The 26,291-nt window shown below is 44.2% G+C and overlaps 2 protein-coding genes across 2 annotated transcripts; one reads left to right on the top strand and one right to left on the bottom strand.

Annotated features, from left to right (window-relative positions):
* Positions 1 to 92: 92 nt before the first annotated feature.
* Positions 93 to 18,045, bottom strand: LOC139564406 (collagen alpha-1(XXVIII) chain-like). Its single transcript, XM_071383906.1, has 37 exons — positions 17,937 to 18,045; positions 16,005 to 16,150; positions 15,452 to 15,585; positions 10,466 to 11,034; positions 9,726 to 9,746; positions 9,575 to 9,634; positions 9,354 to 9,407; positions 9,208 to 9,252; positions 9,040 to 9,066; positions 8,903 to 8,947; positions 8,765 to 8,809; positions 7,804 to 7,857; positions 6,681 to 6,749; positions 6,522 to 6,590; positions 6,244 to 6,312; positions 6,029 to 6,097; positions 5,813 to 5,881; positions 5,617 to 5,685; positions 5,401 to 5,469; positions 5,246 to 5,317; positions 5,058 to 5,126; positions 4,899 to 4,970; positions 4,745 to 4,813; positions 4,550 to 4,618; positions 4,374 to 4,442; positions 4,202 to 4,270; positions 3,999 to 4,067; positions 3,780 to 3,848; positions 3,597 to 3,665; positions 3,341 to 3,421; positions 3,221 to 3,256; positions 3,098 to 3,134; positions 2,788 to 3,008; positions 2,208 to 2,541; positions 1,769 to 1,953; positions 615 to 888; positions 93 to 494 (listed from the first exon to the last, which is right to left on the bottom strand). Exons 3-37 carry the CDS (start codon positions 15,576 to 15,578, stop codon positions 322 to 324), a joined length of 3,567 nt encoding a protein of 1,188 aa, XP_071240007.1. The 5' UTR covers positions 15,579 to 15,585; positions 16,005 to 16,150; positions 17,937 to 18,045; the 3' UTR covers positions 93 to 321.
* On the top strand, positions 17,973 to 26,118 carry LOC139564400 (GATOR2 complex protein MIOS). The gene is made up of 11 exons (XM_071383894.1): positions 17,973 to 18,791; positions 18,967 to 19,456; positions 20,221 to 20,319; positions 20,528 to 20,782; positions 21,201 to 21,370; positions 21,677 to 21,742; positions 21,871 to 22,029; positions 22,440 to 22,592; positions 22,966 to 23,170; positions 23,720 to 23,849; positions 24,784 to 26,118. The coding sequence occupies exons 1-11, from the start codon at positions 17,973 to 17,975 to the stop codon at positions 24,872 to 24,874; spliced, it is 2,637 nt and encodes an 878-aa protein (XP_071239995.1). The 3' UTR covers positions 24,875 to 26,118.
* Positions 26,119 to 26,291: the final 173 nt, after the last annotated feature.

The following is a 26,291-nucleotide window of genomic DNA, read 5'->3' on the forward strand; positions in this document are numbered from 1 at the left end:
ATATACATAGTTATGTAAATAGCTTATTGCCCCTGAGGGGATTCATTCAATTTAATTCAAGTTAAATTGAAATGGTGCCATGTTACCACCAACAGTTCCAAGACGAGAGAATACAAATCCAAAATAATTGTGATTGAACATTTGGTCCTAAAATTACCTAGTCCTCTCTTCGACAAGTTTTCTATCCCCATGTCAAAGTATTGGTGAAGAGATAAGGCACTGATATTGAAATTGACCCACCTTTGACCCAAATATATCATCTGTCTCATCAATACAATCAGGTAGATTTGTAAGCATTCAAAACAAGTCAACAAACGTGTGTTAGACCTTCACACAGGTTTTTTTGCAGCTCTTCTCCGACTCAAACTGGTTTTGGTTTCCCTGACAACCTCCGAACCAGAACTGGGCACAGGCGTTAGCCGTAGTGTCATAGTACCACTTCACAACATAATTCCTGCAAGGCCCAGGGTCCAGAATCTGTCCACAGCTCTCATCTGGGAAAAGGGAAGAGAAATGGAGGACATTGATTTTACTTGTACTGTAGGAAATATCAGCAAGGTGCTACACAGTAGTTTGAACTCTGGAAAAGCGCTATATCCAATCAATCAAATGACCTGGTATTAAAGCATCCTGGGGCAGAGGTGGAGAGGTTGAGGGGAGCCTGGGTAGCTTTACTACGGGAAGGGGCATCTGGGTGGGGGCCTGGGGGCCTGTCATGACCACACTGTGGGTGGGGTTCTTCATCTCTGACGGAAGAAGGAACTCTGGTAGGCGCTTGAAGGGTTCCCTGTCAAAGGATGGGACCCTGTAGGTCTCCGAGTTATCTCGGTCCCCAGTCTGGGGGCCCTGTGGGATAAAGACTCTGTCTGGCTCTCCTGGTGAACCTGGCTGTTTAAATGAGGGTAAAGAAATGGTTAAATGGATATATGTATTCTGTACATCTGCTATAGTATGTGATTGCACCTGCATAGGCTTGAACCTGAGTTATTGTCTATAATATGTGATTGCAATCAAAATCTTGACACACAGGTCCATGTATGAACGCATGCAAATTAACATGTGCACGTACTCACACTCAATTCATGGCTCATTTAGCGGAAATACAATTTTGGGCCCGAGTTCAGACACTATCCTTATGTGGGGCCTTTTTAGCAATCTTTTGGTTATGGTGAGAGCTTTTCCCAGATGAGAGCTGTGGACAGATTCTGGACCCTGGGCCTTGCAGGAATTATGTTGTGAAGTGGTACTATGACACTACGGCTAACGCCTGTGCCCAGTTCTGGTTCGGAGGTTGTCAGGGAAACCAAAACCAGTTTGAGTCGGAGAAGAGCTGCAAAAAAACCTGTGTGAAGGTCTAACACACGTTTGTTGACTTGTTTTGAATGCTTACAAATCTACCTGATTGTATTGATGAGACAGATGATATATTTGGGTCAAAGGTGGGTCAATTTCAATATCAGTGCCTTATCTCTTCACCAATACTTTGACATGGGGATAGAAAACTTGTCGAAGAGAGGACTAGGTAATTTTAGGACCAAATGTTCAATCACAATTATTTTGGATTTGTATTCTCTCGTCTTGGAACTGTTGGTGGTAACATGGCACCATTTCAATTTAACTCCTAATTTTCTTCACAATATTATGTTTTACAATGACATGATATATTGTACTGCAAAGCTTAGTGAGCTCAGTAAAACTCAGTAAATGTGCAGCCCTATTCTGATCATGACAGAACCATTATGTAAAGTGGAAGTGTTGTCATTCTCACCACCATCTGTGTTTTCTTGAAGTCTCCATTGAAAGTGGGCGTGTCGGTATCAGTCCTCTCTGGGGTTTCCCTGACAATCCCAGCTTGTCCAGGGGTTCCGGGGGAGTATCTGGAGCTGGGGATGGAGCTGAACTGGGCCCCACCGTCACTCTCACAGATCCGACTCAGCAGCTTGCTCTCAAGGGCTGGATGATCCAAGACAAGACAGTACCCTGATATTATTGGGACTAGGCAATAAGACACAGCTATGTAAAACGTACAGATATTTAGGACTATATTTTCTTTGGCTAGTTTTCACAGCACAGGTGTTTCTCTGGCTTTAGAAGTATTTAGTTCTATATTAACTCTTCAGATATAACTGTGGCTTTACAAGATCTTCCTTATAAGGAACATTAACTTCAGTAAGGATGGACATCAGTGAAAGGTACTTCCTGCTTACCAGGAAGTGTTCTGAAGTCATCAATCAGGTACATGTGTTCCCTGTCTGGGTCAGAGGCCATGAGGTGGAGCTCTTTCTTAAACTCCTCGTACAGCGGATCACTCTGGTTCACCACCCCGATGACAAATGTCTCAATGTTACTGTCATTGGCCTCTTTCACCGCTTCCTCCAGCCTCACAGTGTCCCTCTCGTCCGCCTGTCCATCTGTGATCACTATGGCCACTTTCCTCACACCGGGCCTGGCCGCCCGGAACACCTGGTTGGCCTGATGGATGGCGCTGCCCGTAAAGGTGCCTTCGCCCAGGTAGGTCATAGTGCGGACCGCCGCCTTCACCTGGTGGTGATAAATATTTATAAAATCTCTGATGTAGCCTGGTCCCAGATCTGTTTGTGATGACCATAGGAGTTGGCAAGACACCACAAACAGATCTGGGACCAGGCTACTGTATTAGAGAGTAAGATTTTTCATTTTGGACGCTTGAGAGAAAATCACCTTGCATTGAACATTTATGTCATATGAATTGAATGTTATCATTACAGAGGCCTCAAAGTTTTGAGAAATGTAAAACACAGTCTTGACCTGGTCCCGGCTGGCCTGCTGGTGCAGACTGACCACCACCATATTGATGTGGCTGTAGAGGACCACCCCCACGTGAGTGGTCTCCCGGCTCACGGAGGCGCGGCCGACCAGACCGTTCACAAAGTCCTTGACCACGTTGAAGTTGTCGGGGCCAACGCTCTCTGAGCTGTCAATCACAAAGACCATCTCCAGTGGGCTCTCACGGCACTTCACCCCACAACCTGGGGAAAGAGAAAGATTAATTGAAAGTCTCTGTAAACAGCCATTACAGGTATGGTATTGTACCTGATGTGTGAATTACCACACTAACCACATATAGATCTGACCAGTTTGGTGACCTCCTCTCTCTGTAAAAGATGGTAAAACACTTTAGTGCCTAGTCATTGTAATACTACAGTACGGAGGTACAGTGTACAAAACAGACTATACTTACTGTTAGGCCAGGTTCCCCCTTTTCTCCCAGTCTGCCCTGTAATTCAGGAGGTCACTCAATAACAAATATATACATCTGATAATGTCCATGCTTTTTCCAGATTTATAGTAAGACTAGTACCAAAGGTCCAGCAGCTCCTGTCTCTCCAGTCTCTCCCCTGTCCCCCTTTCTGCCTCGTTCACCCACGAACCCCCTGTCTCCCTGTAGGAATGGCAAAACTGCAGAACTTTTCTAGAACTTGGAAAGCATTATAATTTTGTCAAGTTCAAGACCATTTGTGAGACTGGATTTGGTTCTGGCTGCCGAGATTAGAGATTGGATAACATCTCTATATTTATTAAGCTACATGTTATGTTGTTTGTGTGGAGGTTCTTACCTTATCCCCTTGAATACCATGTCCTGGGGGCCCCCTGGGGCCCATGATCCCCTGGAATCCTGACTCCCCCTATCAGACAAAATCAATTCAGCAATTTGACCTGTGGAAACACAGCACTAGTATACTGTATGCCTGGCTGTACTATGACCTAACATGGCATACTAAATGGTCCTTTAACTGTACCTTTGGTCCTTGAATGCCCTCTCCAGGCAGTCCCTGGGGACCCGGTGCTCCAATCTGACCGGCTGACCCCTGCAGAGAGAATCATGTCATCTTGATGCTCCGCCAGTCATACGGTTCCTATCAATCTTTCTCAATCCTGTGTACTCCAATCATGATGGCTCATTTCTCCTCCTACACATTGATAAAATTATTATTATTGGTCTGAATAGGATTCATGACCTTGGGACCCATTAGCCCGACTCCTGGTGCTCCAGCTGGTCCTGTGGGGCCTGGAGTTCCCCGGTCTCCCTGAACAGAAAGATCCTCAGGTTAAATACTCACATATAGATCACAAAACAAACACATTGTTGCCCCTATAATTGGGTTAAGGTTATTTTGTGTCCTAAATAGAGTTTATGCAATCATTATACCGGAAAACTCACCTTAGGACCAGGTAAACCTTTTCCTTCTGGTCCAGTCTCACCTGTCAGTCCTGGTATTCCAGGGGTGCCCTAATAAACATGACAGAACATCCATTCATACAGTATTCAAACTAAATAGTCAGCATAGATCAATGAATATGATCATAATACTAGAGAAAATGGGGATAGTTACTGGAGTTCCAGGGAGGCCTTCCCCTTCAAGCCCAGGTGGACCAATGGGCCCTGGTAGCCCTCTCTCACCCTAAAAAGTGAGAGTGGTTTCACACCAATGGTCTTATGTGGTTCATTGGACATCTGAGAAATACTTGCACCTCCCAAATCAAACTGAAAGAAGCTGAATCAAATGACCTTCGGTCCAGTGATTCCTATTCCGGGTTCACCAACATGTCCGGGTGGGCCTACTGCACCAGGGTCACCCTGGAAACAAAACAACCCAACATAAAATAGAACACTGACATCATCCTTAAGATATGGTAACACTTTAATATCCTAATAAAGTGGTAACCAACAGTGTTGTCAATGTTCCTTCTCACCAGAACATACCTTCATACCGGGTAATCCCCGCCCAGGTGGTCCATTTGTACCTGCTCGTCCAGCACTTCCGGGTTTACCCTGAAACAGGAAACATTTTATAACAGCAGAACCAACCATGCTTTGGGTCAGTAGTGTTGAGCATGACTATTGTGCATGTGCTTACCTTGGCCCCCACAGGCCCCACAGGCCCTACTGCCCCTAGCTGGCCCCTGGAGCCCCGCTCCCCTCGGTCCCCCTGAGAGAATAGTCACAGATTGATTTCAAACACTCTTCCATACATCCTTTGAAATAGTGAAAATGCTTTAAGACTGCTGGTTTGTACCTTTTCTCCAGGGACACCTTTTCCGGGTGACCCATCAGGTCCCCTGGGCCCCTGTAACCCAATGTCACCCTGATACCATGTGAAATAAATACACAATACTGTAAACAATAAACACTGTGAGTCGACAGACTGGCATTAATGTAATGTCCTAGTGGTAATGACATTGCATCACAGCACACTGTGCCCACCTTCTGTCCTATGTCTCCATCCTCTCCAGAGAGGCCCGGAATACCAGGCAACCCCTCCGATCCTGGGTCTCCCTAGAGGAGCATTTACAAATCTCTTTTAACACAGTTTCACTTGATCTGGTTTAAATACTGTCTTACTGAACCATCAGACTTACTTTAGGCCCTGGCTCCCCGACACCTCTCTCCCCTGGGATTCCAGGCTCACCTGAGAAGCCTTGGCTTCCCTGCAGAACAAACAGTATATGTGGCATCATATTTACTAAATGAATATACTGTACGTTTGCGTCTTGCGTTCAGATCCAATACTTTTTTGCCTGACTCGTTTTTGCCTGACATTAGACTTCCTTTGACCATGTGACATTCAACCTTACCTTTTGGCCCATAAGTCCCACACCTGGATTCCCTCTGGGGCCTGGAGGGCCAACTGGCCCTTGGTTCCCCTGAAAAGAAGGGGACATTAGAAGAAAAATAATATGAGTATAAGTATGTGTGAGTATACAGTATGTTTGAGAATAGACAAATTGACATTATACAAAAAGATCTGACTGCAGTTTAATCAGAATGTACCTTTTCTCCTTGAATTCCTGCCCCTGGCATTCCCACCGGTCCTTGTGATCCAAGCTGTCCAGGATTTCCCTGAGAAAAACACAAGACCTCTCGTCAAATGTCATTTCACTGAAGGAATATGGGATCATTCTCAATGGATCATTGATCATTTATCCTCATACGGACCAACATAAGACCTCAACATAGTAATGTCCAATAGTCTTAAACTTGCTTTACCTTATCACCTTTGACCCCAACACCAGTGAGACCACGCTCACCTCTGGGGCCCTCGTAGCCTCGATCCCCCTGAAAAATAGATACTTGAGTCCACATTGATATTTAAAAAATGACATATTAATGGCCCGTTGTACTTACACCAGACTTCATTCTGACTTAAGGATGTGCACAGTTATACCTAACAGTATACATGAAACACTCAAATATTTGCCCACCTTTGGGCCAGGGAGCCCCTCCCCAACAGGTCCCTGGTTACCCTGTGCTCCAGCAAGTCCTGGGGGTCCCTGAAATAAACAAACAGTCTCATTATTTTTGACCCTCAAACAGTTTCAAAATTTACTGTCCAGTAAATGGCAACATTTAGTTTTGTTTTTAGATTACCATTGTCAAATCTGATCATATGAATCAGAGGTAGAAGGATAGGGTCATGTATAACGTTCCCATAGCGATCACTGTTTAGGTATCCAAAGCTGGCATCTACAGTAATACTTACTGGCTGTCCTGGCTCTCCAATTCCAATGGGACCAAGGGTTCCTGGTCTTCCCTGAATTCCTTTGGCCCCCTGAGAACAATGACACATTTCAACATTTATGTTATTTACATAAACTGTAAATGTATAGCATCATCTCTGTAATGGTTATTATTAGGTTACCTTTGGACCTGGGAACCCAATGCCAATGTCACCTGCTGGTCCAGATGCACCGGTGGGTCCTTGGTCCCCCTGTGTTAGAGGTGTACGATCACTGGGTGAATTTGTCAAAACGCCTACTACTTGAAACCCACACCACCAACAAGTTAGTCATAAAACACTTCTATTCCAAGTTCATACTGTAAGAGAAAACCCTTCCCCAGTGCTTCTCCACAGAGGAACTCTATCCATTCCAACAGAAGTCTACGAGGATAGAAAAAAAAGACAAAGGATCTTCATGGGATTTAATAACGCATCTGTCACTTGTTCCTGCTATACTTTATGTTCTTGATTACATCAGAACTTTAATTTAAAAAAATCTAAATAGCTAAATGGCTCTAAATCACTTGATTCCAAGGCCTTCCTTGTTTGAGAGGTCTGGTCAATGTGTGAGAGAAAGTGAAGGATCAGTATTTAAATAGACATGTGTAACGGATGTGAAATGGCTAGCTAGTTAGCGGTGGTGCGCGCTAATAGCGTTTCAATCGGTCACGTCACTCGCTTTGAGACCTTGAAGTAGTGGTTCCCCTTGCTCTGCCTTTGTGGAGCGGTGGGTGACTGTTGTTGATGTGTGCAGAGGGTCCCTGGTTCGCGCCCGTGTCGGGGCGAGGGGACAGTCTAAAGTTAAACTGTTAAATTGATGCTGTTGCTGCGGAAAAGGAGGAGGTCGAAAGGGGGGTGAGTGTAACGGATGTGAAATGGCTAGCTAGTTAGCGGTGGTGCGCGCTAATAGCGTTTCAATCGGTTACGTCACTCGCTTTGAGACCTTGAAGTAGTGGTTCCCCTTGCTCTGCAAGGGCCGCGGCTTTTGTGGAGCGATGCTTCGTGGGTGACTGTTGTTGATGTGTGCAGAGGGTCCCTGGTTCGCGCCCGTGTCGAGGGGACGGACGTAAAGTTATACTGTTACACATGGACAGAATGGTCAACTCAGCTCTCTCAATGACCAAGCAACACACTTTGACAATAGAGATGCTGTGTGAAAATGTGTTTGCATGTAGGAAAGTGTCATACAGTAGCACCCATGACTGTAATTGGCTGATTTCCTAGCAGCCCATGAATGTAATTGGCTGAGAATCAGCATGCCTACTTTAGGTCCTGTTTGGCCCTCCGGACCCTGCTCCCCGGGTGGTCCGTTAACACCCTGTTGAAGAAACCAAAAAAATCCAAAAATTACCTTAATGAATAAAAGCACAATGAAGTTGATTCATATAATGCACTGGTTCCATTGCAGTATCCTAACAGGTCCATGTGAAATGGTTTTGAAATGGCGTCTACAACAGCCTTTTTTCTCACTGTACAATATGTAGCTATTGTTTGTATAGAATTGATAGCCCAGAAAATCTAACTCATCCCTGATATCTGCCAAATCTATATTGTGAGGAGTATTTTACATTTTACAATGTACCAGTTAGTAGTCAATTCTTACAGTTGAACTAATGCAATACAAATGCACAGAACTATACAGAACAGAGCAGTAGTTTTGTTCCATTCTCAGGGCCTGGTGTCAAAACAACACTATCACTGATACCATGCCAGACGAGGGGCTGATAGTGAGGAGGAACAGTGCCACTGTACTGGCAACCCTGTCCTAGCAGCTAATCCTACGACACAAAGTCTGCTCCTGGAAAAGAATAATATCCTGCAAGCCTGGATTCACTGCTTTAGATACTCACATTAGCATCAGGATTAGGCGTAATCCAAAATTCACATTCCATAAGTGCATGGGTGGGAAAACGACAAACTCAACTTCCATTTTCCATGTTTGAGAATGAAAGGGAATAAGGGATGTCTGATTGACTTATATGCAGTCTGTTCTCAATGTCTGTAATCAGGACTCAGGTATTTTCACCCTGTCATCAAACAACATCTTAGTGAAAAAAGTACTCAGCCCTTGCTCTAAAGTGCATCATTCATTGAGAATCAATTAACCTATTCCATATGAACATACTGTATCATATGCAATCATGATTAAAACAAGGTCCTAAAAAGGTAGCGAAATATACCTGTTCATGTATTGAAGGAGTAAAAACAACAATGTTACACTGTACCTGGTCTCCTCTGGGTCCCCGTGGGCCAGGAGGTCCTCCAGGGCCCTGTAATATGACATCATGCTTCAGTTGGCACACACTGTAGAATAGATCACAATGTTGATTGAACCAAAATGGCACAGTAATCATTGTACTTACTTCATCTCCTTTTTCCCCAGGGGTGCCACAGTCTCCTATCTCCCCCTGAAATACAGCACAAGTTCAACCAATCATTGGCAAAACACTTTTAAGCAAGACAGTTGTATTCTGAAATGTCTTGAAAGCAGATGTCCCACCTTGCCACCTTTATAACCAGGACTGCCCTGTAAAGTAAGAACAACCGTGTTCAACACCCAGTACTGAAGGTATCTCAGTCAACTATGGACATGTGGCGGTTAGATGGAAGTTAATTAGAATAGAATGCCTCAGAAAATAATTACAGAATAAAGAAATACATTGTATACCTCAAGACCGTCACTTCCTGGTCGGCCACTGACTCCAGGTTCTCCCTTGTAGAATTGAGACAGTGTTATAAATGTGAGATCAGGATTGTATGTAGAACACTTAAGGTCATTAAAATAGTGAAAATCACTATCTTTTTACGACTTACCCCTGATCCTTTTGGACCAGATGGTCCTTCATATCCTGGATCTCCTTTTTTACCCTTGACGAAACACAATAAGTTAGTATATGGAGTCACTGTTGAATGAGAGTATTCGGTATTTCTTATGTTTTTATTTTGTTTTGTGTGGTGTGTCAGTCATACTGGGTTACTGCATAATCCTCACTGTAGACCTACATGTTCTGTTAAAAAATGTCTAGTGTACTCACTGGGTTTCCAGGAGTGCCTCTCTCCCCTCTTTCACACAAACACACTTTAGCCTGTGGACACTGATACAATGAAAAGAATACAAAATCAATCTTATCACTCCACCGGCTACTTCCAGTGCCAATGTAGGGTTTATTGTTTTGAAGTACTTACCGCCTCAAGCGCTATTGCACCCTGGATGGAAAAAAATACAAGAAGATTGTGTGAGATTTTTACCTAGAAACAATTCCAACTGTACCACTATTGACTGAACATTGTATTGTACCTGAGCAAGCCTTACTGTACATGAACAATGGTACAGATGGTCAAGACATTGTTCTAAGAAAGAATAAAACAACAGATGGGACAGGCGATAGAAGGCTAGATCACTTCCTGTATGTTTTGCTTAATAAAGCTGTTCTCTTTTAAACCTCCGCTAATGATGAATATGAATTAGAAAAACAATGATGGATTTTTGGAAAATGTATAATTCATGCTATTGTCTGTCCATAGACAGGTCTTGACCTCATTTAGACTATCGACAAATCTCTGTGTTATGGAAAATGCATATTAGGGGAAGAATTCCCCACACAGGAACAATTCTGCCATTGAGGTTTGAGCCCCCGCTTAGGACACAGACATGATAACAAGACAAGTTTATCTGAGGAGCTCAGAACTGTTGGACAGGGATGTTGTGCGCCAACTAACTTAGTTTCCCTCACTTTGTACCTTCACAAACCTCTGGAAAAAGCTGTGAAGTTCTCATACTCATATAGAAAAGACAGTGTGGAGGTACTATCATACCCATTTCACACTACAAACTAATGATCCCAAACCATACCGTGCTGGCCTGGTTCAGCATACCAATCATCTTCAACTTGAGTGTAGGGTGACTTTGATGACAGAACACTCACCAACTCTTTCAGTAACTTCTCCTCTAGCTGGGGGTCAGTGAGACTGTGGACGAACTGCTGGGCCGGTGTGCTGGCAATAGCCCGGAGTTTGGCACTGTTCTGGCTCTGGCGGGCCAGGTCCGACAACCCTACAGCAAAGAGCTTCACGCCACTAGCCTTAGCATCCGCCGCTGCTCCGATCACATCAGGGTTCCTCGGATGATCGGCACCGTCGGTCATGAGCACCGCCACCCTGACGCTGTCCTCCTTGGTCTCCTGGGTGAAGAGCTGTGTGGCGTTGGTGATGGCGTAGGTGGAGTAGGTGCCATGGCCAATGTAGGCCATGGAGCTGACTCTGCTGTGGAACACATCCAGGTCCTGCCAGGCAGTGAAGCTGTGCTCTACAGACACGGAGCTGCTGTACTGCAGAGCAGCCATCCGCAGCTTCAGGGTCCATCCAGACACCTGGAGCATGGTGAGACGAGTGCTGAAATGCAGAACAAAGGACTTCTGCTTCTCGAACAGGAAGGTCTTGGCGCTCTCCGAACTGTCCAGAATGAAGGCCACCTCCATGGAACATGTTGTCATGTCTGGGAGAGGGATACATGCATGTGTTTCACATGGAGATCGATTGGATAAACTTCAGGCCAATGTCAAAAGCAAATGAATATCTATACTGAACAGAAATACAGTATAAACGCAACATGCAACAATTTCAAATATTTTTGCTGAGTTACAGTTCATAAGGAAATCAGTCAAATTAAAATAAATAAATTAGGCCCTAATCTATGGATTTCACACAGTGATGTAAAATACTTAAGTAAAAATACTTTAAAGTACTACTTAAGTAGTTTTTTGGGGTATCTGTACTTTACTATTTATATTTTTGACTACTTTTACTTTTACTTCACTACATTCCGAAAGAAAATAATGTACTTTTTACTCCATACATTTTCTCTGACACCCAAAAATATTATTACATTTTGAATGCTTAGCAGGACGGGTGAAATTGTCCAATTCACGCACTTATCAAGACAACACATGGTCCTCCCTTCTGCCTCTGATCTGGCGGACATAGCCCCTGGCTATCCATACATTTTTAAAACAAGAAAAAGGTGCTGCCTGCTTTGCTTAATAGAAGGAATTTGAAATGATTTATACTTTTACTTTTGATACTTGAATTATTAGCAATTACATTTACTTTTGATACTTAAGAATATTTAGAACCAAATACTTTTAGACTTTTACTCAAGTAGTATTTTACTGGGTGACTTTTACTTTAGTAACTTTCTATTAAGGTATCTATACTTTTACAAGTATGACAATTGGGTACTTTTTTCACCACTGATTTCACATGACTGGGCAGGGGCGCAGTCATGGGTGGGCCTGGGGGGGCATAGGCCCATCCACTTGGGAGCCAGGCCCAGCCAATCAGAATTAGTTAGTGTTTCCGTACAAAAGGCTTTATTACAGCACAAGGTGCACCTGTGTAATGACAATGCTGTTTAATCAGCTTCTTGATATGCCACACCTGTCAGGTGGAGGGATTTTCTTGGCAAAGGAGAAATTCTCACTAACAAGGATGTAAACAAATTTGTGCACAACATTTGAAAGAAATAAGCCTTTTGTGCATATGGAAAATGTCTGGGATATTTTATTTCACCTCATGAAACGACCAGCCGCCTCCAACATAGTTTTAGAAATTTGGCAGTACGTCCATTTTTTTGGCAGCCTCACAACCGCAGACAACGTGTATGGCGTTGTGTGGGTGAGCGGTTTGCTGATGTCAACATTGTAAACAGAGTGCCCCATGGGTGGTGATGGGGTTATGTTATGGGCAGGCATAAGCTACGGACAATGAACACAAATTATTTTATTGATGGCAATTTTAATGCACAGAGACACCGTGATGAGATCCTGAGGCCCATTGTCGTGCCATTCATCCGCCGCCATCACCTCATATTTCAGCATGATAATGCACGGCCCTATGTTGCAAGGATCTGTACACATATCCTGGAAGGTGAAAATGTCCCAGTTCTTCCATGGCCTGCATACTCACCAGACATGTCACCCATTGAGCATGTTTGGGATGCTCTGGATTGACGTGTACAATAGCATGTTCAAGTTTCCGCCAATATCCAACAACTTCGCACAGACATTGAAGAGGAGTGGGACAACATTCCACAGGCCACAATCAACAGCCTGATCAGCTCTATGTGAAGGAAATGTGTCGAGCTGCATGAGGCAAATGGTAGTCACACCAGATACTGACTGGTTTTCCGATCCACGCCCCTACTTTAAAAAAAAAACATTTTTTTAGGTATATGTGACCAACAGATGCATATCTGTATTCCCAGTCATGTGAAATCCATAGGTTAGGGCCTAATAATGTTTTTTAAATTCACTGATTTCCTTATCTTTGAAATTGTTGCATGTTGTGTTTATATTTTTGTTCAGTGCATTCGGAAAGAATTCAGACCCCTTGAACTTTTTTTCGCATTTTGTAATATCACAGCCTTAATATAAAATGGATTAAAAATATATATGTTTTCATCAATCTACACACAATACCCCATAATGACAAAGCAAAAACAGAAAAACCTTATTTACATAAGTATTCAGGCCCTTTGCTATGAGAATCGAAATTGAGCTCAGGTCCATCCTGTTACCATTGATCATCCTTGAGATGTTTCTTCAAGTTGATTGGAGTCCACCTGTAGTAAATTCAATTGATTGGACATGATTTGGATAGGCACACAAATATTTATTTAAGGTCCCACAGTTGACAGTGCATGTCAGAGCAAAAACCAAGCTATGAGGTCGAAGGAATTGTCCATAGCGCTCCGAGACAGGATTGTGTCGAGGCACAGATCTGGGGAAGGGTACCTAAACATTTCTGCAGCATTGAAGGTCCCCAAGAACACAGTGGCCACCATGACTCTTAAATGGAAGAAGTTTGGAACCACCAAGACTCTTCCTAGAGTTGGCGCCCAGTCAAACTGAGCAATCAGGGGAGAAGGGAGGTGACCAAGAACCCGATGGTCACTCTGACAGAGCTCCAGAGTTCCTCTGTGGAGATGGGAGAACCTTCCAGAAGGACAACCATCTCTGCAGCATTCCACCAATAAGGCATTTATGGTAGAGTGGCCAGATGGAAGCCACTCCTCAGTAAAAGGCACATGACATATTTAAGTCATTTAGCAGACGCTCTTATCCAGAGCGACTTACAAATTGGTGCATTCACCTTATGATATCCAGTGGAACAACCACTTTACAATAGTGCATCTAACTCTTTTAAGGGGGGGGGGGGGTTAGAAGGATTACTTTATCCTATCCTAGGTATTCCTTAAAGAGGTGGGGTTTCAGGTGTCTCCGGAAGGTGGTGATTGACTCCGCTGACCTGGCGTCGTGAGGGAGTTTGTTCCACCATTGGGGTGCCAGAGCAGCGAACAGTTTTGACTGGGCTGAGCGGGAACTGTACTTCCTCAGAGGTAGGGAGGCGAGCAGGCCAGAGGTGGATGAACGCAGTGCCCTTGTTTGGGTGTAGGGCCTGATCAGAGCCTGAAGGTACGGAGGTGCCGTTCCCCTCACAGCTCCGTAGGCAAGCACCATGGTCTTGTAGCGGATGCGAGCTTCAACTGGAAGCCAGTGGAGAGAGCGGAGGAGCGGGGTGACGTGAGAGAACTAAAGAAGTGAAGACATGCCACTTGGAGTTTGCCAAAAGGCACCTAAAGACTCTCAGACCATGAGAAACAAGATGATCTGGTCTAATGAAACCAAGATTGAACTCTTTGGCCTGAATGCTAAGCGTCACGTCTGGAGGAAACCTGGCACCATCCCTACAGTGAAGCATGGTGGTCGTAGCATCATGCTGTGGGGATGTTTTTCAGCGGCAGGGACTGAAAGACTACTCAGGATCGAGGGAAAGATGAACAGAGCAAAGTACAGAGAGATCTTTGATGAAAACCTGCTCCAGAGCGCTCAGGACCTGACTGGGGCGAAGGTTCACCTTCCAACAGGACAACGACCCTAAGCACACAGCCAAAACAACGCAGGAGTGGCTTCGGGACAAGTCTCTGAAAGTCCTTGAGTGGGCCTGCCAGAGCCCGGACTTGAACCTGGTAGAACATCTCTGGAGAGACCTGAAAATAGCTGTGCAGCAACGCTCCACATCCAACCTGACAGAGCTTAAGAGGATCTGCAGAGAAGAATGGGAGAAACTCTCCAAATACAGGTGTGCCAAGCTTGTAGCATCAGACCCATGAAGACTCAAGGCTGTAATCGTTGCCAACGGTGCTTCAACAAAGTACTGAGTAAAGGGTCTGAATAATCATGTAAATGTAATATTTCATTTGCAAAAAAATCCAAAAAACTGTTTTTGCTTTGTCATTATGGGGTATTGTGTGTAGATTGATTAGGGAAAAAAACTATTTAAACAATTTTTTTGAATAATGCTGTAACAAACAACATTTGGAAAAAGTCAAGGGGTCTGAATACTTTCCGAATGCACTGTACATCTACTTAGAATAAATCACAGTTACAATGATTTAGACATTGATAAATTAAAATGTTCCTGTTGGCTGAGAAAGTTATTTGACTTCTCCAGCAGATTGTGCACCCTTTTTATTTTTTTTTTACAAAAGACAGAAACACCTTAAAGAGCAACTGAACGTAATAAGCTACTTTTCCTTTTGAAAACGGCCTGTGTGGCATCGATATGAGAAACATGTATTCAAGTGTAAATAGGATAATTTTAGACATAAAGTCAGTCCAAAACTTAGATTTGCGAGCTAATTAGGAAAAACACGGTATGTCACGGAACGAAGGTTGACTGTTATTTTCAGTCGCATATCCTAATGAGAATTGAAACCGAGGCTAAATCAGGAAGTTCAGCCCCCCTTTAACATGCACGGGGTGTTTAGATGTAATGTAGCCATATAGATAAAAAATAATAATGGATAAGCCACAGTGACTGACCATCCTCACTAACATGTGGACTTCATTTACCATTTCCTCCATCTCTGAGGACACTGTACTTTCCTTTTCTTCTTCTCTGACCTATGGCCTCGTGAAGAAGTGCCAACAGTAGAAGGAACAGAGCCACTCCTTTCCCCATGTTGTTCTTTCTCAACATTCACACCCTACACATAAAGAAAAAAAACATGTCGTATTCAAGTGTGACATCATTCTCTATGGCAGGTGTGGATGCGATCTCCTCCTCAATCACGATCATTGTTGATTCTCACCCCAATTGTTGGTGCACAGAATCAATGTACAGTACATGGGCCATGCAGAGTCACTGTATCAACTATGGGCTGAAGCTGGCAACATAAATGTACTTTATGAATTCCTGTAATGTTGTCAAATATTTATACAGAGCAATAAAAAAACGAAATGTTCAACTAAAACAACATGCCACATAATTTATGCTAATTTGTGCCTAGAAAACAAAGTCAGTGTAATCTATTTTTCATCTTTTACATCCCACAAGACAAAATAATTGGCCAACTACTCAAAAAGTTGTCATTTGATTTGAAAATGTGGATTTTTATCATCTTACCTTAGTTCTCATTTAAATACAGCCGCCGATTTAGGTATAATCATCTGGAGTGGTTTAGGAAGCAGCATCTCGTCCTGATCACCAGTTAGGACTAGTCCACGACATGAAGTGCGATGTCGCATAGGGATGGACAGCGCTCGGTTCCTCTGCAAGAATGTGTAGATTATTGTGCGCTACATGTCACTATGTATTATCTTTATGAAATTTCAGTTTTACAAACTCACAGATACTGAATAAATTGTAGTCACTCATAGGACGTGTATGTGACCAATACAATTTGATTTAGTAGCGCGCGTAATATTGTAGCTCTGACATTAATTCCTTATAACGTATTATGCTTAATTAAGCATTATAGAGGTGTAAAAAGCTGAGGATAAAAAGTTAAAACACGTTGTGGTTTCTTTAAACATTTCTCTTTCCCCACAGTCTACGTTTGAATCACGTTATTTGCTATTTAGAACTGTTTGTAACCTTTCTGCATGGTGATTATTTGGATGTTGTACATAAAAGTACCAACTGATACATGTTATGACGATTTTACTCTTCGCCACTTGCACACCTGCTAACTTGAAAAACAGGCATGATGTTTTTTTTCAATAGATAGAACAGGCTCCCCCGCATGTTCAAAAATCATTTAACGCCCACGTGGAATGATACTTAATTTGATTTGCAGTAGGATAAGACCAACCTGCCAGTACTACCTTGGGCTAACTTATGTCCCAACTTGTGTTCTGCATGTTTGATAAAACAAATGTATAATTTTTTGAAAATTAAGAGTGGTCTATTTGTTTCTCCTTCTCTAACTTTTCCGCGGACTCCCGGGGTCTGGGGACCCCAGTTTGAAAACCCTTGATCATCTAACAGATGTAAAAGCCTATTAAACATGCATATCTACTATTACAATATAATATAAATGTAGTCGTATCCCAATATCATACATCTTTGTTTGTAGCGCCACCTTCAGGAATTGACAGTGCCGTGTTCCTCAAAATTCTAACGGGTTTGTGCGTAACCGGACCACTCGAATAGCAATATGTTTTTCCGGGGAAATATTTTGGTGTAACATGAAAACAAGCACGGCTTTGGTTTGTGGTCGTCACTAGTTACCACAGCCACAAAATCATAAAGCCCGCCCATTTCTACAATTTATCTTCTTGAACTGTGATTTTAAACCTAACCACATTGCTACCTTTATGCCTAACCTTAAATTAAGACCAAAAAGCTAATGTTTGTTTTTATGAAATTTTACGATATAGGCAATTTTGACTTTGTGGCTGTGGTAACTAGTGGACACCCAGTTTTGTCCATGTTGACATGTCTAGCAATTTGTAAGTTTTTTTCAATAATTTGTTATCTTTATTAGTAGAAACACAATTTACGAATGTTTATTTGCGGTTGATCTGTTTTCTTGATACTGGTACTTCGGGAAGCTAATCTTGCGATGTCAAAACAATTGTAGCTAGCACTGCAGCTAGACAGATAACGTTAGCTACCTACTGTAGCTCGCTAAGATAGCAGACGTTCATATTTTTTGCTAACAAATCTGCTACAAAGTATCCTATATCCACATTTTGTTTAACTATTTCGCTAGATACAATGTTGCATTAACATCTTGTAATTTTAATGCAATTTAGGCCTATCGTTATTTTACGCCTTGGGATTGCTAACTAAATCGTCTGTTAGCTGTGCCACTTTTCACTAGCTAGCAGTTAGCGACCTAATATGTTGCTCCCGTGCTGCACATAATGGTAGTTAACTACATTGTGACAACATTTGTACAATAACTTCAGCTAAGTTTATAGAAAGTAGGCTCAACATATTCGTTTATAGAAAGTAGGCTAAACATATTAGTTTGCTCACTAGTAGACTACTTCCTAGATGTCAGTTGGTAACTTTCAGCTGTACTGTAAATGCTGTTTTCCCCCAGTATACCTAGTTGTAAAAAGCAAGAAGCTCTTCCTTTGAACAATGAGTGGCTCAAAGCCAGACATTCTGTGGTCTCCCCACCACGCCGACCGCTATGTCATCTGTGACTCAGAGCTTGGACTGTACCGCATCGGACCTGTGGGGAGCGGCGAGACCAAAGCCGGAGCTCTCCCCCTCTCTGAGGAGACCGCTGCTACCCTATTAGCGATCAACTCTGACACCCCCTACATGAAATGTGTGGCCTGGTACCCAAAGCACGAGCCTGAATGTCTGCTAGCAGTTGGACAGGCTAACGGCAGGGTAGTCCTCACTAGCCTAGGCCAGAGCCACAACTCCAAGTGCAAGGAGCTAATGGGGAAAGAGTTTGTGCCCAAGCATGCACGTCAATGCAACACCCTAGCCTGGAACCCTGTAGACAGCAACTGGCTAGCCGCCGGGCTGGACAAGCACAGAGCAGACTTCTCAGTGCTCATATGGGACATTAGCAGTAAGTTCTCCCCAGAGGCTAGTGTAGCCACCGAAAAGATCCGTCTCTCGTCAGGAGACACAGACTCTGGCCTAGTGGTGACCAAGCCCCTGTATGAGCTAGGCCAGAACGATGCTTGCCTGTCCCTCTGCTGGCTGCCCCGTGACCAGAAGCTGCTCTTGGCTGGCATGCACCGCAACCTGGCCATCTTCGACCTGCGCAACACCAGCCAGAAGACCTTCGTCAACACCAAGGCCATCCAGGGTGTGACAGTGGACCCCCACTTCCCAGACCGCGTGGCCTCCTTCTTTGAAGGCCAGGTGGCCATCTGGGACCTGCGCAAGTTTGAGAAGCCAGTGCTCACGCTTACCGAGCAGCCCAAGCCACTCACCAAGGTAACTTACTGGTATGCTTTTTTGGTCTGTTGTGAAATTGTTGTCCCCTGCCATCCAGTGTACAATCGACTTGCACATATCAGGAGTATACTTTTTGTGTGATAGCGTAATGCATAATTGTGCTATAGCCTACATGTTTTGGATGTAAGGATGTACAATTCACTTTCATTCCCAGGTGGCCTGGTGCCCCACGCGTATGGGCCTGTTGGCCACGCTGACACGCGACAGCAACATCATCCGCCTTTACGACATGCAGCACACGCCCACGCCCATCGGCGACGAGACAGAGCCCACGATCATCGAGCGCAGCGTGCAGCCCAGCAACAGCCTCATTGGCAGCTTCGACTGGCACCCCACTTCCCAGAACCGCATGGTGGTGGTTTCGGCCGCCAACCGCACCATGACCGACTTCACTGTGTTCGAACGTATCTCTTTAGCCTGGAGCTCCACCACTTCGCTCATGTGGGCCTGCGGGAGACACCTCTATGAGTGTGCCGAGGAGGGGGGCGTGGGAGGGGAGGGTACTGTAGAGAAGGACATAGCCACTAAGATGAGGCAGAGGGCCCAGTCCAGGTACGGTCATGATACGGTCCAGGTGTGGAAGAACCATTTGCTGGCCGGAGGGGACGACCCCCAGCTCAAGTCCCTGTGGTACACTCTGTTCTATATCCTTTATTATAAACTGGGTGGTTTCAGCCTTGAATTCTTATAGGCTGAAGGCCATTGTATATCAGACCGTATACCACGGGTATGACAACATTTCGTTTTACTGCTCTAATTACATTGGTAACCAGTTTATAATAGCAATAAGGCTCCTCTGGGGTTTGTGATATATGGCCAATATACCACGGCTATGGGCTGTGTCCAGGCACTCCGCGTTGCGTTGTGCATAAGAACAACCGTTAGCCGCGGTATATTGGCCATATACCACACCTCCTTGGGCCTTATTGCTTAATTACACTCAATCTCAACTGGACCTCGAAGCCAGCTTCACTGTCTTTTTTCATTGTTCGCCTCTAATCAAGGACTGATTTAGACCTGGGACACCAGGTGGGTACAATTAATTATCAGGTAGAACAGAAAACCATCAGGCTCTGGACCTTGTAGGGTAAGAGTTGAATACCCCTGGTTTATTACATTACTGGTGGTTACTAATTTCTAAACATATCTAGCTTTGCGTGATGATTCATGTGCTGTTTATTACATTTTTTGTTCTGTTTATTTTTAAGTAGACACTGTCCTTGTGTGAGAGACATGCCTGGCGTTCTGCTTGCACTGTAGTGATTCATTGAATTATCATTTGTCTTTGTGTTCTTACACCTGACATACTGGATACAATGTACATAGACTAAGTTTCTATATTGTATGTCACTGTTTGTACTGTGGTTCTTATGATGTCTCAGCGTTCCATTTCCTATGTAAGTATCACTCATGAAGCAGTACACTGAAGACATGGAGCAGAAACAGCAGGGGAACAAACAGGCCCTGGTCTATTCAGGCATCAAGAACATAGTCAAGTCCAGCTCAGGTAAGCAACCTAAAGATCTAGATCATCTTTAGGTCTATATCTAGGCTAAATATACAGGCTGAACCCTTGACAGTATTATGTAACATTCTACATAGGTACTGTAAGTTATACTACTCTTTTTCAGTGTTTCCCCTAGGTTTTTCTTCAAATTGGAGCAAAAAAGCCCCTGAAGTAACATTTGTATATCTGTTTCTCTCTACTCCACCAGGCACTACAGAGAACAGACGGTGCTGGAGCGGCTCAGACCGCCAGACGGACGTCCCCAGGTTCCACAGCGAGGAGCGCAGCCTTGCCCTGCGTCTGTGCGGCTGGATCAACCGAGGCCCCGACATCAACGTGGAGCCCTTCCTGCGCTCCCTGGAGGGGGAGGGCGAGTGGGAGCGTGCGGCCGCCGTGGCCCTCTTCAACCTGGACATCCGCAGGGCCATCCAGATCCTCAACAAGGGAGCCTCCGCTGAGAGAGGTACTGGCATGGAGTCATCTGGGACAGGGCTATGTAATGCATTTTTGAAGATTCTTTGTAAGGGCTCAAGAACTTGTTTGCAATATACACTGTATGTACTGTACACAGCATAAAGTATGCTACTAATTACTGCCTGGTCACAGACTGACAGAGAGACTAATTAGATATTGAGTGTTAACAGTACATGCATTGCCCTACTGTGCTCTTGCTGCTTGAAGTGTCACTTCCATCACAGCAAAAGTACTATAACATACTGCTAGGATTTCACCACTGTAAACAAAAGCAGTATACAGTCAGAAAGTATACCCACCAATATTAGATTTGGCTATAGTGTACAGTGGAAGCTCATAAACCAAGATAATAAACCAAGCTATCCAAGCGAAATAAACCAATCTTCCCCACCCTTCCTTCCTTGCAGGGGACCTGAACCTAAACGTGGTTGCCATGGCGTTGTCAGGTTACACGGACGAGAAGAGTTCCCTGTGGAGGGAGATGTGCAGCTCTCTGAGGCTGCAACTCAAGAACCCCTACCTGTGTGTCATGTTTGCCTTCCTCACCAGTGAGCCTGGCACATACGATGGAGTACTGGTACGCAGGGAAGGCGGTAAACCATTGATATAAACTGGGTTGCCAGATTTTTATGTGCATGATCCAATCCTTTATAACATTCATTATCATGTTAGGCTGAAGTACAAAGGGCTATAGTACCTGAATTGTCAAAAGGGGCTAGGGACCACGAGGGGGCCTCAGTGAGTTTTCAGGAAAACTACAAATGAATCCTAAATATCAGCAGCAGCATGAAGAGGGCAGTGTTTGATATAGTAGTTTGAAGATTCCAACGTAAGAAAAAAGTACAACTTAGTCATACAAACCTTGTTGTGTTTCCCTCCTTAGTATGAGAGTAGTGTGGCTATAACGGACCGAGTGGCCTTTGCATGCATGTTCCTAAACGACGCACAGGTAAGACCTCCTCCAGCAAACGCACGACAACATACACTAAATAGATAATAATCATGTTTTTTTTCACCGATTACCTGGTTCTATCTATTGAAAGGAATGTTTCATTTTCTCTGTGTGTTGTTATGTAGCTGCCTCGCTACATGGAGAAGCTGACCAGTGAGATGAAGGAGGTGGGGAACCTGGAGGGGATCCTGCTGACGGGGCTGACCAAAGACGGAGTGGACCTGATGGAGAGCTACGTGGACCGGACCGGAGACGTCCAGACCGCCAGCTTCTGCATGCTCAAGGTATGGTCAGAGCAGGGGCTGAATAGTCTTGCACAGCTCGACATCACACCGTAGAACGGTTGTAGTCGAGGCAACGGGCTGACTGACCTTGTGGTTCATACTACGATCACCTGTCCCATGTTGGCTAGAATTAGATACGTTTTGCTCAAGATCGATTGTTGGATCTTTTATCCAAGGTTTTTCCCACATTCAGGCTTATAGATTTGTTGAATCTTTAAGATTTGCTGGAGTTCAAATGCTTAATGATAAAACGAAAAACAACTGTAAAAGTGACAATACAAATATCATAGAAGCTATGCTGATGATGTGAGACTAACACAGTAACGGGAGCCCACTTCCATTCTGTTTCAAACTCAAATACCTTTGTCACTGTAAGGGGAGCTTCATGACCTAGTGTCCTTCCCTCCCAGGGTTCCCCAGGGGAGGTGGTGAAGGACCCGCGTGTCCAGTGCTGGATCGAGAACTACCGTAACCTGCTGGACGCATGGAGGTTCTGGCACAAACGGGCTGAGTTTGACATCCACAGGAGCAAGCTGGACCCCAGCTCCAAACCACTGGCACAGGCAAGGAAAGGGAACACTGCACTAAGAGATGGACAGTTGTTCATAGTTATTAATGTCTCTGTCTTTTGGTTTATCTGTTCATAAATCTTCACATGGAGGATGTGACTGAGTGACTAACTTGCTTGCAGGTTTTACATAAACTTAAAACACAATAATCAATATGATTATCCTGATTAATAAGTGATGCTAGTTGTTTATTTGTTATTGGTCAGCTAGATAATGATACACTGTATTGGACGAGTACATGAATCTCTAGCTTCATAAGCTTAACAAGGATCTCGATGCTATAACCTATTCATGTTGGCTTCTGCTAGCTCTAATTTAACCTGCCAGTCCTTATCACACTTGACCTTTGTGTTGTTGCCTGCTGCAGGTGTTTGTGAGCTGTAACTTCTGTGGGAAGTCCATATCGTACAGCTGCTCGGCCATGCCCCACCAGGGCCGCGGCTTCAGCCAGTACGGGGTCAGCGGCTCGCCCACCAAGTCAAAGGTCACCAGCTGCCCTGGCTGCAGGAAGCCCCTCCCCCGGTGTGCCCTCTGCCTCATGAACATGGGCACGCCTGTGTCCAACTGCCCAGGTACTGGACATGGTATATTCCACAGATAGGCTCTGGTGGAAGTTGCCTGTAGCCACAGATCTAGGATCTGTTTACCTTCCCCTAATCCTAACCATAAACATTATGGGGAGAGAATGAAAAACTGGTCATGGATCAGTGTCAAAGTTCAACTTTACCCTACTGTCACAGTTCTGCAGCCAGTCTAACTTCCTCATTACACACCCTATTATTTAAATAGGAATGCATACACACACTTCAGGGTAATTGAGTGAGAGAAATGCATACATACAGTATATTAGCTAGTGATACAATGTTGTTGTATCACTAACTAATACAAATCACACAGAAAATAAATAAAGCAGATCATTAATGTGATAATGATTGTAGATACTGATCTGTACTTTAGTTGGCTTATAAAACATCAACCAGATTATTAATAGTAATTTAGTTAACCTGTATAGCTCTTCATCACAGAAAATAATCTCAAAGCACATAAAAAGCAAAACAAACATTTGCATTTTATGGTTTATATTAGATGTGTGTAGTCATACAGCTGTTGTTTTTTTCCAGGCACGGGGAAGTCAGACGAGAAGGTGGATCTGGCCAGAGAGAACAAACTGGCCCAGTTCAACAACTGGTTCACCTGGTGCCACAACTGCCGACATGGCGGCCACGCAGGTCACATACTCAGCTGGTTTAGGTAAGAACATTACCGGAACGTTCAGATAACATTTTCTGTATCCGAGTAGTTTTGTCAACGGAATGCATCATAGGTCTTGTACGACGACCTCTCCTCAATGAAAGACAAAGGAGCTGATCGTGAACTACAGGAAAATGCGGGCCGAACAGTCCCCCAATAACATCGACGGGGCTGTAGTGGAGCGGGTCGTAAGGTTCAAGTTCCTTGGTGTCCACATCACCAACGAACTATCATGGTCCAAACACACCAAGACAGTTCTGAAGAGGGTATGACAATACCTTTTCCCCCTCAGGAGACTGAAAAGATTTGGCATGGGACCCCAGATCCTCAAAAGGTTCTACAGCTGCACCATCAAGAGCATCCTGACCAGTTGCATCACTGCTTGGTATGGCAACTGCTCGGCATCTGACTGTAAGCATGGGCCCATGCTTCCTGCCATCCAGGACCTATATACTAGGTGGTGTCAGAGGATGGCCCCAAAAATTGTCAAAGACTCCAGTCACCCAAGTCATAGACTGTTCTCTCTGCTACCGCACGGCAAGCGGTACCGGAGCGCTAAGTCTAGGTCCAAAAGGCTCCTTAACAGCTTCTACCCCCAAGCCATCAGACTGCTGAACAATTAATCAAATGGCCACCTGGACTATTTACATATACCCTCCCTTTGTTTTTCCACTGTTGCTACTCGCTGTTTATTGTCTATGCATAGTCACTTTACCCCTGTCTATATATACAAATTACCTCGACTAACCTGACTAACATTGTTGGTTAAGGGCTTGTAACTAAGCATTTGACGTTAAGGTCTACACCGGGGCATGTGACAAATAACATTTGATTTGATTTGGTAGCATTGTGAGAAGTCACATTTTCGGTGGTTTGTGCATTTTAATGGTTGTTTATTGATTTAACCTTTGGTTGTCCTCTCTGTTCCCCATAGGGACCATACAGAGTGTCCAGTGTCGGCCTGCACCTGTAAGTGTATGCAGCTGGACACCACAGGAAACCTGGTGCCTTCAGACAGCCACTAGAGGGGCCTCTGGTAGGGTCCATAGCCTAACCACCAGCCTAAAACCTGCCTGTGCACTCTGACTTCACTACGGCACCTACCAGTCGACACACCCCAGACTAAGCCAGGTTGCTGGGTACTGTTCTGGACAGGCTGCTTGAATAGTGTTAACACTGGGTGATAGCTTGAGTTGAATAAAAACTTAACATCTTTTCATAATCATATGGTAAAAGAGGCTAGATGTGTTACTGATGAATCAATGAATGTCTTGAAGGATTGTGACTTGATGCTTACTAATGATATTAAGGAGATCCTTAAAGGGATATATTATAAAGGTTGTGTTATAAACGGCCTCCTTTAACCAAACCTGAATCAGGATGATCCTTTAATTCCTATCATTAGCATATAGCCTTCATTTCCCCTATGCCTCAAATAAGCCAGCAGGTAAAGGATGTGATTGTGTGCCAATATATTGTAGCTATGTTTTAAGACTTACATTTTTTCAAGCTTTCTTTCTGGGTCACAATCAGACTGAGATATCTTGAAAAACATTGACAAAGTGATGAAATAAGGAAGTTAGTTACCCCAGGCAACAGAAAGAGAACAAATTGACAATGCTTTCTCTTCTGGTTACCCTGGCCTGTGCCACTCTTCATTTCACATTGTATGTCAGGGTTTACAGTGCAGGGGCAGGGAGGGGGGAAGTTGTCTGTGTATTCGCCTCCTCACTCCAGGCCTGTATCTTGTGAAAAGAGGCAGAGAAAAAAACAGCAGCTGCTCGGCACTCCGACAAGACCCTCCAGATTGTTCTCTTCATAAAGAACTTCAGCTGCTGGAACACCACTGAACACCATTGACTCAAAGAGGGCGAGAGCTGGAGCGCGAGAAGGCCCTCGGTTCTCTCTCCCCTGGACAAAATCGCGCACTAAATATGCATACACATATCAATCCGGGATGGGTGTCCAGACTCCACAGGGACGGCGATGTGTAAGATGCATTGTAAATGTGTTTTTCTTTCTCTGCCGCTTCCCCAATAGACTCTACTGCTTCGACTCGGGGAACCATTGTAAACGTGAGGGGCCTGCACCCGAGCTGGCTAATTAACTTGGTCATGGGGTAGGGAGGGGGCATGCGAGCTACTGTATTCTGTTTTTCACCACGGTCTCAGCGTCGGATATTTTATGGCGTACCCTTTTGTGAACCATAATGGAGTGGGGTTCACACATTTGGTAGGCGTGTACCGTTCTGAATAAAAAGTTACTTGAACTCAAGTCTCCAAAAATAGTTTTTGCATTTGCCTTTTGAAAACGGAATCATAGTAACGAATTGCTTCAATCTTTGGTGAAAATGTATGCCCTTTTAATTATAACTTTAGGCCTAAATCTTTGGTGTTCTCGATCATGTATGATGCAACCGTTACCGTTTTGTCTCATATTTAA

This window comes from Salvelinus alpinus, chromosome 35 (genome assembly GCF_045679555.1).
Source record: "Salvelinus alpinus chromosome 35, SLU_Salpinus.1, whole genome shotgun sequence".
Classification (NCBI taxonomy): domain Eukaryota; kingdom Metazoa; phylum Chordata; class Actinopteri; order Salmoniformes; family Salmonidae; genus Salvelinus; species Salvelinus alpinus.